This window comes from Balearica regulorum, chromosome Z (genome assembly GCF_011004875.1).
Source record: "Balearica regulorum gibbericeps isolate bBalReg1 chromosome Z, bBalReg1.pri, whole genome shotgun sequence".
Classification (NCBI taxonomy): Eukaryota; Metazoa; Chordata; class Aves; order Gruiformes; family Gruidae; genus Balearica; species Balearica regulorum.
This window is the reverse complement of record NC_046220.1, coordinates 18,984,484-19,000,331: the sequence shown is the minus strand read 5'-3', so window position 1 is coordinate 19,000,331 and position 15,848 is coordinate 18,984,484. Positions and strand designations below refer to the sequence as shown.

At 42.6% G+C, this 15,848-nt stretch overlaps 1 protein-coding gene across 5 annotated transcripts in view; it reads right to left on the bottom strand.

Annotated features, from left to right (window-relative positions):
• DMXL1 (Dmx like 1) overlaps positions 1–6,909 on the bottom strand; it is an 82,145-nt gene extending 75,236 nt beyond the window's left edge. For 4 of the 5 annotated variants that reach the window (XM_075741010.1, XM_075741005.1, XM_075741007.1 and 1 more), the window contains exon 1: positions 6,713–6,909. In XM_075741010.1, the coding sequence (XP_075597125.1) occupies positions 6,713–6,799 (87 nt within the window). In that variant the 5' untranslated portion in view covers positions 6,800–6,909. Of the gene's footprint in view, positions 1–492; positions 653–6,712 lie in introns of those variants that run through there. The other variant, XM_075741008.1, reaches the window with a different exon arrangement.
• Between the last annotated feature and the right edge of the window lie 8,939 nt (positions 6,910–15,848).

Below are 15,848 nucleotides of genomic sequence, written 5' to 3'. Positions count from 1 at the left end.
GAAGAAAAAAATACAGTCATTCCAATCCTTACATTCTACTTGTCCACATTACCTGAAAAAAATTGACATTCAGGAAAAAAAAGAATCACTTCTGACATCAGTTTATGCAGATGGATTAGATCATACTTGGTCACATTGACCTCCCAATCCCCAATAAAATACAGAACCACTGACTAGCTCATAAGCCTGTACAGCTGATCTGTCCCCAAAGAGGTAGGAAAAAAAAAGAAAAGCATTTTCAAAGAGCTTCCAAATATAACTACAGCCAAACAGAAGGATGATGACTTGGAGGTTATTTTTGATGTTTACTCAGTGTTTGCCTGCAGGAGAACCACAATTTCAAAGACAAAAGGCAAGGGATGCAGAGGGGAACGAAGCAATATATTTCAAAGGAAAAAAGCATCCGAATAGAAGGTAATTACATTGTCTGGCAAATGAAACTGCAACAGGGTCGCTTTCCTACTGCTGCCTACCATCCCAACCCCATTTTACCTCACACTGATCAGACACTTTGGGAGGGAAGCTTGAGTGCTCCCCTCCTCCTAAGGTGTCCTTCCTTTGGCTCTTTGCAGTCCCCTCTGCAACTCATCCATTGGACTGTCTCTGTGCAGAGAAGTCACATCCTCATACACAACCTCTGGAACCCAGACTCCAGACCTGAATGAGGGTTCTAAGCAGTAGTAGCCTATAAAAAGGCATTTCTCTCAAACAAGAGCACAAAACTTTACACATACATTTTTTTACCTCAGAAAATTGTATGAGGTATTTTAGCATAGTATAATGGAAGTCAGTAGTCAGAAGTAAGAGTCTCTCAGATACAAAAAAATTCATTCTGCCTACCAGTCAACTTTATCTATTTTTTACTGCAAGACTTGTCCAGAATAGTTCATACATCACTAATGAAACAAGCTACTGAGACTGCATTTTTATAAGCTATGGAAACTAAGAAAAAAGGTAATTCAAGTCTTCTACTGTCTGTAGGTCAAGAAGCAATTTCAGAGTATAAGCATTTCTCAGTATCTCTTATCTATACTCTTGTCTACATTACCTGGCCCTGGGCAGGGGGAGGGGGAGCGGGACAGCAAAATGCTGCCATACAGTTCAACTAGGAAAGAATTCCTAAATATATATTAATTTTTAAAAAATAACAAAATAAAAAACCCACACACCACACAAGCCAAGATGCCCCTAAATGATTTTGACAAGCCATAAAATCATTTCACCTTAAGAATGTCCTAGAATACTTACAAGAAAGTTGTCTTTGCACAATGGGACAAGCAGATAATGTTGATATTATCACGTTCTTGGAATGTTTATTATACAACGCTTTGTTCTTCTGTTACACAAATAAACAAGGTAGAACTAGTTCAAGCTGCATGAACATGGATTTCACTAGCTGTTGACATAGCAAAAAAAGCATGAAACTAGGAAGCAAAAGATATTTCAGGCCTGTGAAAATAAATGTGATTTTGCATGCAGTACTAGGTTTTCACAGTTACTATCCATTCTTTTAATCAGATATCAGCTCTTATTTCTAATATCATGTTTCTTGGGAGAAGATTACAACAGTGCTTTAGAAGCATGTAAGTTTTAACAGAAAATAGTATAGACAATTATGTGAACTATTCTCATTTCTTCCTGAAGTGAAAGCCTGATATATACAACTTTTAAAAACAGAGAATGGTACTAGCAAATCAGACTCTGTTCTCCACAGAAGAAAAGCAAATGAGCAGGGGTCTTGACCTCTTAGATACCACAGCACCTCTAAAGCAATTATTTTCCTTATACTCAACTCTCTTTATATATTTCTTCTATGTACTGACATACAAAGCTCTTGCCATAGTTTCTGTGACAGCTACATAAGGACTGAAACATTATCTTGCACCACTTGCACAAACTTAACCTACATCTTTTACATGAAGGGCACAAGTACACCTACCATAAATTATCAGCTATTATCCACAGGTGAATGCAGTAATAGGCGTGTGCACATATACACATTTATAAAGTTATATGTATATATATAAAAAAACACATGCAAATATATATGGGATGAATACACACACTAGAAAGCGTGCAGAACTCTGCGCTGGGCTCAAGGTCACACAGAGCCACCTAGCCAAAGCAGAACAAGGGACTGCATTTGACAGTTCACAGTAACTTGTTTGGAAATGTTTTTTCCCCACTACAGCTACACTGGAAGTTTACCAGTACAACAACCCACGTTACCTTTTGCTTCTTTTGTTTTGCAACCGATTAAGTTACTGTACCAGAGGTAATTCTCAAGCCACATCAAGACCATTTTTATTACTGATGGGTCTCAAGGATTCTTATGTCCCTTGGTTCATTTCATTTGCAAGTCCAAAGGTCAGGATGCCAAGGCTCACAATCAAATTGATGGATAAAAAAGATTTTCTTGAAATTCTGTAAGAACTGAATGTTTCTATCACATTCGAAAGTGGAAGCTTACAATAGGTATTTTTACAAACTTTACAACCATTGTACCTCAGGCAAGATTCATTTCCCAGTTTTAAAAAAAAAAGAAGCTATTCCTAGGAAAAGCATTAGACTCATTACCAAAAAAATATAAAAACTAATCTTTATTAATTACATCAGGTGCCTGCTTCTTCTGCTGGATTGAGCACATAAACATAATAAATTCTTAGTCTGCAATCGCTAAATAGTGCTTAAATGCAACACAAATAGTCATAGGTAGGAGAGAAATATTTCTTTGTGTCTCACTTCTTATTTCCCCCCCCATAACTTCCTCTAAGAAAAATTTACAACAAAGGTCATTCTTATGAAAAGTGAAGATAAAAATTAAAGGCAAATAAATCTAGTAAGAAGGTGATATTGTAATAATATCTGTACTTTTCTCCTTTGCACAGGATGGTCTAAATCAAAAAGCACAGTGACCATGAACCACATGGTACCTCAGGGAATTACTCTATTAAAAAAATCTCACCCATGGAGATATAAATTTGCACTACTCTTTTTAGCATGGTCTCTCCCCACCCCCATTATTGTAACAAATAGATACACTAGCTTAAGTATTACATTTAAATATCTTAATCAAAGAAATTTTTTATTATATAAGAGGATTAATTAAATTTTAGAAATACTCTTTTATCACGCTTGAAAAAAATCCCAACTTTCTAATCTATCAAAAGTACCTGAACTAATATACCTCTTTAGGTGAAAAATTGATTGGCCATGCACTTAGAATCAAGTCTCACTGAAACTACATTTTCATTGAAATGTAAAGAGGTTTTGGGGTTTTTTAGATTAATTCAGCTAAAAAACCAATTCATTTCTCAAGTTCAGAACAGGTTAACTGGAACATGGAAAAAAAAAAAAAGATCAAAAAGGTTTCCTTCCCTTCTCTAAATCACAATCAAGAAGCAGGTGTAAACAGTGTAACTTCTTGAATGACTCTTATGACCAGTCAGTTGATTTTCTTGACTTATTGATACACATGGAGTTCTAAAAACATATAAAATGTTAAGTATTTTCTAGACAGATAAGTAACAATTTTATTAAGCCAAAGTTTTACAGAGCTGGAAATCTTTCTATCATAACCTACTATCTTCAGAAAATTCAGTGTGGTCTTGACCGAACTACACAAAATCACTTTTTCCAAGTGCTTTTCAACTTAACATTTGAAGTTCAGTTTTATCAATCATACAAAGCAAGTTTCGAGTCCACCATGAGTTTAATCACACACAGAGAGGAAATCTGTCCAGAAAAGATTCTGGTTGCAATGAAATAAACCATGAAACTTTCTTTTTACTCCTACAAACAATTGCTCTTTTGTGACTACCATTATCAGTCTTGGGACTTGTGCTTATAAAGTTGCTATTGCTCACAGTTGGGTTTTCTTCCCCTCCTCTGGTACTTGGAAAAAAATTTCACAGAGGTAGATCTGAGTAAGCAAAAATGTACAAAGCCAAGCAATCACAAAAGTGGTATCAGTGTTCATTACCTAGTAACTTAAATACAACTTCAGTACTAACTAGTACAGCAGTATCCTATGTGATGAACTTATTAAACAAATGGGACTTTTACTCAAATATTTCAGATGTGAAAGCAACTGAAAAAAAAGGAAAGTATGTCCACTGTGGACAAGTACATGGAAAATAAAAGAATTCAACTTCAGGTGAAGCACATAAAGAATAAACAATGAAGTTCTGACTTCTGAGGGCTGTGTTCTCAGTCTTTTAGTGTACCATACTTTATGCTCTCAGCAGATAAATAACAGGCATGCTTCTTATGACATCTTGATGCTTAAGAGACTTTTTCTATATATAAACAAAAGACATGTCAAAAACTCTAAGTGTTCTCTCCAAGAAAGCTTATGCTCCACTTGACACTTCACATCCTAAAAAAAGAAGGCCAGAAAAACAAACCTGCACATCATTAGGACAAGTATTTAAAATACCATCTTAAAACAGAACTGCAAAACCTATTCAAGAAGGTGTATGGAATTCAGTGGGTACAGGCACTTTTTACAAGTTTCACTTCCAATTTTTCACCAGTTGGTGAAGTTGCTCCAATTCAGGAGAAGAATCTGTTGGGTTTAGCTTAAAACTTTATTCTAAAACTTTTCACCTTAAATATTCAGTACAGCATATCAGACAATATTCCAAACCACACTGTATCTAAATAAAAATCAAGGTATTACAGACCAAGTTCTCTTGTCAGACAAGGTTAACTCCCCTGACCTGTACAGTAGATAACCCTGAAATATCAACCCCTATGAGTTCTCAGTCATGAAAACTGGAAGAAGTTTGCCAAGACACATTTTTTTCCATTTCTAAGATATTACTGAACAGTATTTGTATTTATTAATGCTTATATCATGACTTCAGATATGGGAAAATTGCCCATTTTTCTTGTTGGATTTTCTAAAGGTTAAGTCCACCATTTCTTTCCAAAAAGGCAGAAATTCACTTTGGTACCTTTCATTTCTTACTGCTTCTGAGCAATCTTATAAACTTACCATAAAATTATAAAGTGAGTAAAAGCAACAACAACAAAAAAACCCAACAAGAAACTGAAGCAGTCGAGGATTTTCTGTTAGCAGTTTTAAATTTGAGAAAAAGTAATCCTTCTGGGGAAAAGGACATAACAAAGAAGATGAATGTGTCTGTAGGAGACATTGTTACTAGAGTTAAGTCAAAATAGCTCTTGTAATAAAGAGAGCATAGAAACAGTTACTGAAAACTACACTTCCCAATCATTCCTTTCTCCTCAAAGAGAGATTCTTACTCTTCCTATCCTATTGGAATACTCCTGTTAGGGACCTCTAACACTTCTGGTAAGTTAGGTCATAACAGGCAGAGAACGCATCGGTGACATTAATAACTCAACTATTTCCCTCAAAAAAGAATGATACCAAAATGGGAAACTTACGAGAACACACTTTAAAAGTTTACTAGCATTTCACTGTGAAGCAAACCTCCTTGACTCTTACCAAATAGTTTCCCATCACTGGTGGGTCTTTAACAATTCTAGATATGTAAAAGCAGAGGCACAGTTGGAATTTGAAGTCCCAGTTGCTGCAGTTTAAGAAATCTTCCAACACAAACTTATTTACAGGATTCATTTTTTTGGAAGGAAGTACATCACCGGACAAGGCTATAGATAAATGGACTTTGCAAAGCCAGCCTAACTCCAAGGAAGCAGCTGACTGTACCCCATCTTTCCAGCATCAACACTGCACGGGTGCCACAGAGTGAAGTTGCAAGTAGCCAGCTGAATTTAATGGTGTACACCATACAGGACAGGAAAAAAAAGTTTCTGAATTCTTGCATTTGTATCTATCATTCCCCTATCAACTCAAAACCACACTACGCTGTAATTAGAGGAAGCCAGAAAAGGTAAGGTCAAAAATACTCAAACATGGTGCACTCAGAAACTTTGTTGTGTCTTATTTCATTCCTCATCAGCCCAAAATGGAAGGCTGGAAAAGTATATTTCAGAGGGAGTGTGGCATGAAAAACACAACAGAAGTCTGTTTACAAAACAAAAGTGAAAGGGAGGACAGGGAACACTAAAAAAAGCTTTAGCCTTTACTAAATACTGCAAGTGGTTTTTCTTCACTCTTAAGTATAAACATAGACAGGTAGTTCAAAAATGGCTTTAAGATTTTAACACTAAGGCACAGTTCACAAGTTCTTCCTCAACTGTGACCAGTAAGGATTGCAATTACACATCGGATGGGAAGCAAGTGCTGAAATTCCCTTCCACATAAAGTCGCGTGTACCGGCTGACGTTTATGTAATGTTTTATCAAAGCCACCATATTCCTGCGCTTGCAAACGCCCCTAAGAGCGGCACGCGCCTGCCTGCCCCTGCCGGGCACCGCACGGGCCCCGCGCCCCGTCCATCCCTGCCCAGCCCAGAGAGGCCGCCCGCCCCGCACACCGCAGGCGCTGCCCGCACCTCCGGGCTCGGCAACTGCCGCCGCTCCGGGAAAGTTCTGCGCGCCTGCCTTCCACCCTCAGCCCCGGGCAGGCCACAAGCAGGTGTGCCGCAGGGAAGCCCTCTCCCGGCGGCGGGCAGTGCCGCTACCGGCCGACGACGCTACAGGGGACGAGCCGCGCAGCTTCAAGGGCCGGCTGCCGCGCCTGACGCAGCCGCTTTCGGCGCCGGCTCAGGCGGTGGGGAGCGCGGGCCCGGCGGAAGCACCTGGGCCCCGGCGAGGAGCTCACCGTGAAGGGCTGGTCGTGCAGGCTCCCCACGGAGAAGCAGTTGTCCCCGGGGTTCACGGCCCCCGTCAGCACCTGGTGCAGGTTCATAGCGAGAGACCGCTGCCGGCCCCCGCCGCTGGGCCGCCGCTCGGCCACCCCTCGTCCCACGGGCGGCGGCGGAGGTGATAACACATACTGCGGGGCGGAGCCTGGCCGGGAGGGCGGGACGGGGCGGCGCAGCGCGCCTGCCAGCGGCCACTCCCCCTGCCAGCGGCTGCGCCGCCTGCCCGCTCCTGCCTCCGCGGCCGCGCCGCGCCAGCTCTCGCGAGAGCCCGCCCCGGCGGCGTCACCGCCACCGCCCGCCCCCAACCGCACGATCCCGCTCCCTCGGCCGACCCCCGACGCCGCCCGGCCGGCTCCAGTCGCCGCGCATGCGCGTCGACCGCCACAGGCGACGCCAAGGGGGGGCGAGGGGGCGGGTCCTGCCTGCGCATGTGCGGCCCCCGCGGGGGCGGGGCCGAGCGGGGCGGGGGCGGGGCCGAGCGGGGCGGGGGCGGGGCCGAGCGGGGCGGGGGCGGGGCCTCCCGTCAGGGCACGCTGGGCTCGGGGAGCGGCGGGCTGCTGTTGCGCTCCCCGTGGTCGGTAGGGCGGGCTGTGGGTAATGGTAGCTCAGTGATGAATTTAACTGTGTTACTAAAATAGCCTTGGAAAATGCTGCCTCGGCCTGGTAGCAAGGACATCGATGTGGCTGACCCAGGGGGTGGGCTGAAGGAGTGGGCCTCAAAACTTGTCGAGCTTGCTGCTCCTGCTCCTGCCTCACCAGAGCAGACACCGGTGTCGTCAGTAACCCTTACAAGAGTCAATAACCCCAAATGCGTCCCCTTCTAGCCCACATACTTTTACAAGCAGAGGGACTTGGCTGCAGCCTTTCCACAGGCCATCACGAGAGGAAGCATCTGGTGATGGTAGACATGTTTCCCTGAGACTTAGGAAGCAAAGAAGACATTTTCCTGGGACACCAGATTAGCTGTAGGCAACTGGGTTTTTCACCTTCCTCATAACATGAGAAAAAAGAAAGAGGGAGCCATCTAGATGGGTATAGCTTTACAGGCAACTTAAGAGCAGGATCAGTGGAGGCCAGTTTGGGCCAACGAGATGAGATAAGGTCAAGCCAGGCCCAAGTGTGACAGGCAGTCTAACCTGCATATTTGGTGACAGGAAGATCAGATCCGTCCTACCAGTGCATCTCACTATTTAAGTAGCTCTTCACCTCTAAATGCACTGAAATATTGAGGTGTCTCCCAATAGTGAGAAAGCATGGCCATTGTCTCTGCTATGCTGAAAGTACTTTATGTCTTGTTATTAATGTTTCTTTCCATTGTAACTAGTTTTTTGTATTCTGACAATTTCTCATACCAACTTCAGCATTACTTGTGTTTTCCCTTGTAAATTACAGTTCCCGCATCAATTTTCATTCTTACATTATCTCAGTATTGAATATTAGAGCTTCCTTCTGCCCACCTGCTGTTCCAAGAAATAATACAAAATCAGGATCATTTAATGATGTATAGGAATACCTTTGGGTGTCACAACCCTCAATATTTATAAGGTGATACTATGTATCTCTCCATGGCAATGCCTTTTCTTCTTGTGTTACTTTTCCAGCCCTTGCATAAGCAAGGACAACCTCATACCCTTTCAACCATGGTGTCTCACACTTTTTTTGGTAAATGTAAGCCTCACATCCTTTGAAAAGCAGATTGAAAAGCATCTCACCATAACACTGGTTGCTACAATAATTCATGCAAATGAAAGAAAGATTTCTCCTATTTTCTACAGCCTTCTGAAAAATCCATCAGATTTGGCACTGTGTGTATATAGACATCTCTTCAAAGAGCCATGCTTTTCTTATGCTGGTTATAAACTGCTATCAGCCTAAAAACATTTTTTTTTAAAAAAAAGATCAAAAAGCTTATCAAATTAGCCTATCAATGAATAGTGATCTTACCCTTGCCAGGAGTGCTGATCACTGATAAGTGATCTTATCCTTCTGCCAGCTGCAGAATCTCATAAAGCAACCTTAGTGGATTTTTAAGTTAACAAAAATTATTTTCATTGGGTTCTATGCAAGAAAGTGAATATTACTGAATACAGTAAAAGGCCTTTATTTGTGATTTTCAGCACAACTATTTACTTCTGGGCTCAAACTGTGAACTGCTCCAGCTTTGGCTACAGCCAGCTGATACTTCTGCCCACAAGGACTGCTCCGGAATACACTGGAAAGAAAAGGTCAGACATCCTTTTGGATGGTTGGAGATCCCTTTTTGGCAAGGGATGTCAAGGAGAACAAGAAGAGCTTTTTCAAATACATCAGCAGCAACAGGAAGACTAGGGAAAATGTGGGCCTGCTGCTGAATGAGGTGGGCGCCTTGGTGACGGACGATACAGAGAAGGCGGAATTACTGAATGCCTTCTTTGCTTCAGTCTTTACTGCTAAGGCTGACCCTCAGGAAACCCAGACCCTGGAGGTAGGAGAGGAAATCTTGTGAAAGGAAGACCCTCCCTTGGTCAAGGAGGATTGGGTTAGAGAACATCCAGGCAATCTCGACATCCACAAATCCATGGACTGTGATGGCATGCACCCACAAGGGCTCAGGGAGCTGGCAGATGTTATTGCTAGGCCACTCTCAATCATCTTTGAAAGGTCACAGAAAACAGGAGAGGTCCCTGAGGACTGGAGGAAAGCCGATGTCACTGTGATCTTCAAAAAGGGCAAGAAGGAGGACCCAGGAAACTACAGGCCACTCAGCCTCACCTCCATCCCTGGAACGGTGCTGGAACAGCTCATTCTAGGGGTCATCTCTATGCATGTGGAGGAGGAGAAGGTTATCAGGAGTGATCAACATGGATTCACCAAGGGGAAATCACGCCTGACCAATCTGATAGCCTTCTATGATGGCATGACCAGCTGGGTCGATAAAAGGGGGGGAGCAGTGGATGTTGTCTACCTCGACTTCAGCAAGGCTTTTGACACCATCTCTTAAAACATCCTCATAAGCGAGCGGAGGAAGTGTGGGTTAGATGAGTGGACAGTGAGGTGGACTGAGAATGGCAGAGCCTAGAGGGTTGTGATAAGCAGTGCAGAGCCTAGTTGGAGGCCTGTACCTAGCAATGTGCCCCAAGGGTCAATGCTTGGTCCGATCTTATTCAACATACTCATCAGTGACCTGGACGAGGGGACAGAGTGGACCCTCAGCAAATTCGCTGATGGTACAAAACTGGGAGGAGTGGCTGACACACTGGAAGGCTGCGCTGCCGTTCAGCAAGACCTGGACAGGCTAGAGAATTGGACAAAGAGGAACCATATGAAATTCAATTAGGGCAAGTGCAAGGCCCTGCACCTAGGGAAGAACAACCCCAAGCACCAGTACAGGTTAGGGGCTGACCTGCTGGGAAGTAGCTCTGCAGAGAACAACCTGGGGAGTCCTGGTGAACAACAAGCTCTCCATGAGCCAGCAATGTGCCTTTGTGGCCAAGAAGGCCAATGGTATCCTGGGGTGCATTCGGAAGAGCGTGGCCAGCAGGTCGAGGGAGGTTATCCTCCCCCTCTACTCTGCCCCGGTGAGGCCACATCTGGAGTGCTGTGTCCAGTTCTGGGCTCCCCAGTTCAAGAAAGACAGGGAACTACTGGAGACAGTCCAGTGCAGGGCTATGAGGATGGTGAGGGGACTGGAGCATCTCTTGTACAAGGAAAGGCTGAGAGAGCTGGGTCTGTTTAGTCTGGAGAAGAGAAGACTGAGAGGGGATCTTATCAACAGTTGTAAATATCTGAAGGGTGGATGTCTAGAGGAAGGGGCCAGACTCTCCTCAATGGTGCCTGGACCATAGGACAAGGGCAGTGATAGGACAAGGGGCAATGGGCACAAACTGGAACACAGGACATTCCATCTGACCATGAGAAAAAACTTCTTCACTTTGAGGGTGACTGAGCACTGGAACAGTTTGCCCAGAGAGGTTGTGGAGTCTCCTTCTCTGGAGATATTCAAAACCTGCCTGGACACCATCCTGTGCAACCTGCTCTAGGTGATCCTGCTTTAGCAGGGGGGTTGGACTAGATGATCATTAAAGGTATTTTCCAACCCCTACAGTCTGTGAATCTGTGAATCCTGCAAAACCATATTGGTTCTTCAAGCTTTATTCACTCCAAAGGTGTAAAGCCTATAGGATTTGCAGTACGATGAGGTGGCAGGGTAACAGGAGACAGTAATCCCAGACCTCAGCCTAAGGAAGGTGACAAATTCAGAAAGAAGGGGAAACTCAGGACACTAAGTAAAAGAATGAAAGGAAGAGTTTTACTGATAACTGCTTTTTAATCTATATCTAATTACAACACAATATGGTATGTTTACAACTAACACACCCTAACATGCTGATATGGTAAGAAAATACGGAACTTCTTATTTCCTTCCTAACTAGATTTGGTCTTTGTGACTATTCAGATTAGTAAGTTTGGCTTACTTCATAACAGAAAGGACATTACCTTTTGTCCTCTCCTCTGTGGATAGAATGATAGCCTATGTAATGACATGCCAGGCCCATGTATCCATACCCTGGCTCCTGTCCTCATGGGGATGAGGCACTATTTTCCCCTTCCCACATTTGCTGTCAGCAGCGAGCTGTAGTGCAAGCGCTCTCACTCCTCACTGCTGATCCCCTACACTGCTGCTGTGCCCTTTCTACTTCTCAGCCTGGGGGATGGCAAGGGCAGCGGCTAGAAGTGGGACTTGGGAACACGTCCTTCAGTTTAGTGCCCCTTCTCACCTCTCTTTCAATATGTGTGAATTCAGCTACAGAAAAATTATGTACTGTACATTTTATTATAATATCAAAGTGAATGCACTGTTGGAGACTGACAAATTTCAACTCTGGTCTGTGCAATTTCATTCTGCAGGCATTTGATAAAAAAGCTTAAAATTATTCAATACAATTTAAAGTATATTTATACATTATCTCCTTGACAAAAACACAGAGATTGTTTTTTCTTAGAATTTCAAAACTTGACAATTATTGGAAGGTAAAAAAAAAAATCTCAGAAAGCTAATTACCACCACTTTTTGCTTTGTGCTTTTTGTTCATTTTACATATTTTTCTCACCTTCTCAGTAAACATTTTTTTCCAAAAAGCCCTTTGTTTCGCCTTTCACTCAGAAGTATCTAAAAACCAGAAAAGGCATTGAGTTTGCCCTACAGGATCACAAAATACCGTCACAAGCTCCTTTCCCTTGTTTTGCCCCTTAACCTCAGTAAATCTTCTTTCTTTGAGTCTTTCAGGAGCTGTAATTCTTTTCACAAGCTGCTGACTCCTGTCATTCACAAATGCTCCTGAACGTGCTCATTCAGTTCTTGCCTTTACCTTTTTAAAGAGGCACTATACAAAATATTCTCAATATTAGAATAGTAGAAGACATGAAAGACTATCGCTTCCCAATATTTTAACATACAGTCACTGTGGCTGTTCTGAAAGTCTGCCAGAATTTCAGCACTTGTGCCTGCAGAGAAGGTTTTGAAAATAAAGGATTTACTGCTTTTTGGTTATTGACCAAAGCATTACTTTTTTCAATAACAATGAGGCCTTTGAATGCTTCAAAAAGCAATACCAAGTATATACATACACATTTTTCAATAGTAAATCCTGCTTGTATTTCCCTAATGATGTCTGAAGAAAGTCCAAATGAGAATTTTAAATCATACTCCCACAAGTTTCTTCTAAATTCAAAATTGCACCTGAGCAAATCTGTATTAACAATACTCTTCATTGTAATGTCATAGAAAATTGATGTATATTTATAAATTATTTAACTTGCACAAATACAATGACATAACTTTGTGCTCCTTCTGTACAATAAACATCCATGAGTCACTCATTAACAGCAGTGAGCTCGCTTATGTCAATGATATACAGGCAGCTTTGTAACAAGCTGGCATTTTAAGTGGCATGTTTAGAGTTTGTCTACAGTACTATAAAATGTTGTTTTCTTCCCTGATTTCTTAATAATAAGCTAGAGGCAGGTAGCATTCTTTTCTTTTTTTTCTTTTTTTTTATCATATGGAATTCATTATATTTTAATTTGCTTCTTATGAAAACAATGCACTGCAGCCAGCAACAGCTGTTCCACCTCATATACTCTTCAACCTTGTCTTCGTTGCCCTTGATCTTTCTGCAGGGTTTCTTTGGTTTGTGAATACCCAAGGCAAAAGTCTGACCTTAGTGAGGTCAAGAGAAAAAACCCTGACTGATCTCCCCAAGATCTGGAGTTCCCCCTCTGTGCCCACACTGGGAATCACCTGAAGAAGTACTTGATTCTCATCTTGAGCTTTTATGACTTTTAATAGTGAAAAAAAGTCAAAACACAGTGTGGCATCTTGTAAAAACATGAGATGAAGAAATATATAAACAATGACATTGAGTAGTATGGTCCTAAATAGGTGACCACTTTGTGAAACCTTTCTTTGTGAAAAGCTTGCTTTGTTCATGTCTTCCCTACCCTGTGTTTGATATCGGTAGCCTGCAGGTCAGAGTGATATTTGCTTTTTTTTTTTTTTTTTTTGGTGCTGTTTTCATTTGGTGAAAGACATTTTGTACAAGCTCATATTGCTGTCACGTCTCTTAACATGTACAGTGCAGTACATTCTCTTTCACTTCTCTTTCACTTCAGTGGTCTGATTTAACCTTTTACTTGGTGAACGAGATACATGCTGACTGGACTTCCTCTTTACAAGAGACTAGTAAAGACGTTTGAATTCAATTAATCTTTCACCTGGCTTTTGATGATGCTTCCATTTTATAAGGTCAGAGTATCTTCAGTAGTAGCTTCCAAGGTGAAAGCCAGCCATTATTAGATCCTTCAGACTTGCAAATTAACAGTTAACAATTAACAAGCTATTAAACCAATTCCTTATCCATCAAGTGGCCCATCCATCCAATCCAGGTCTCTCCAATTTAGGCAGAATGGTGTCATGTGGGACAGTGTCAAATGCTTTGCACAAGTCCAGGTAGATGACATCTGTCACTTCCCTTATCTATCAATGCAGTTTGTCAGGTACGATTTGCCCTTAGCGAAGCCATGTTGGCTGTCACCAGTTACCTCCTTGTTTTGCATGTGCCTGAGCACAGTTTCCAGGAGGATCTGCTCTATAATCTTGCCAGGCACAAAGGTGAGACTGACCAGTCTATAGTCCCCTGTGTCTTCCTTTTTACCCTTCTTAAAAATGGGGGTTATGTTTCCCCTCTTCCAGTCAGTGGGAACTTCAATGGACTGCCAGGACTTCTCAAATATGATGGAGAGTGCCTTAGCTACTTTGTCCACCAGTTCCCTCAGGACACGCGGATGCAACTCATCAGGTCCCATGGACTTGTGCACCTTCAGGTTCCTTAGATATTCTTGAACCTGATCTTCTCCTACAATGGGTGGTTCTGCATTCTCCCAGTCCCTGCCTTCTGTGACCTGGGCAGTGTGGCTCGAGCACTTGCCAGTGAAGACTGAGGCAAAAAAGTCATTGAGTACCTCCGCCTTCTCCATATCCTGGGAAATCAGGTCGCCTGTTTCATTCCAGAGGGGGCCCATATTTTTCCTCGTCTTCCTTTTATCACTGAGATAGCTATAGAAACTTTTCTTGTTGCCCCTGGTGTCCCTGGCCAGATTTAACTCTATCAGGGCTTTGGCTTTGCTAACCTGATCCCTGGCTTATGCACCACCCTCTGCCCATTCTGTTTGCAGTGCTCTGGGTCACTCACACAGGCTGCTTTTTATGGGGCGTGGGGATGGCAAAGTCAGGAAAACCCCCTGTGTGCCTAGATCTGCCACTTCACTGCAGGTCAGATCAGCACCGGAGCAGCTCCCTTTAGTGACTGTGTATAGTTATGGGTTAATAACTAGTCCTCTGTCACAAGTTCATGCTGCCCTCCTATGATTTTAAAACCTAACCATAAAGAACCTTAAAGAGGTCAAAGGTTGAAAAATAGCAGAAAATCACTTTCTTTTTTCAGCCTAGCCCTTGAGTCCTTTTCAAAAGCCTAAATATAAACATTTGTATGTGATAGATTTGTGGAGATATGCTGATACCGAATTTGGAAACCTATGAATCAAACACTTGATATAAACATGAAAGGAACAGTAAAGTGAATGCATCACACCTCAGGTAAGTTTGTTAGGGACACATATAAAGGGTGTCATCCTTTTAAATATGATATGGAAAACATATATGAAAGTTCAAAATATATAATGGAATACTCTTTGTTAGAATAGACTGGCAGTACGAATAGAATATTCATTACATGAATGTGGATATATATTTCTCTACCTATCATTTAAGATTTCATAGTAAACTAAAAAATAAATATTTGGTATTATAGTCAACTTGAAATCTACATTATCTCTGAGAAGAGAATAGACTTACTGAATAATTTAAGGTTTACATTAAAAGGGCAAATACATTCTGGTAAATAGCACTGCATAATGCGTATTTCAATAGCCTTTCATGTGAATTCCGAGTAACGGACTACACACGAGCAGCCTAATCAGAGTTCAGTGTCAGCAAGTGAGCTGTCAGAGGAACTTCTCCAAGGCTATGGTGGAGTCTCCCAGGTCTGCAACAAAGAACTGACCAACTAAAAGGGCATCTTTGTATGGGTGGAGAAAGCCTGGCACAGTCATTTCCAGGATACTGACTATTGCACCGTAGCACAAAAAGTACCTGGTGTGCAACGAGACTGATGACATTTGAAAACTGACTGATGCATCTGGAAATCAGCACTGTTTAGCATTTCCAGTAAGACAGGAGTCCCACATGCCATGCAAGATCACTCTCAACCATGCGCCGCAGAGTCCACCAGTGGGTATTTTGTGCAGCAGCTGCGTGCCAAAGCAGCCCGCCTGGCTCTTACAGCCCTCCTGTGGTGCACCCTCATGGCCTGGCAGCAGCCTGCTGGAGAAACCATGCAGGGATCCACGAGAAACCTCCCCAAGGCCACCCTGCCACCCTCACTAGAGAGATAAAGTCCAGCTAAGCATCCTCATCTGTCCTTGGCTCCCGCTTGCACTCCTGCCCCCTATCCTGTGGGTCCCTGGGGGGGAAGGAGTGAAAAGCACACCATCTCC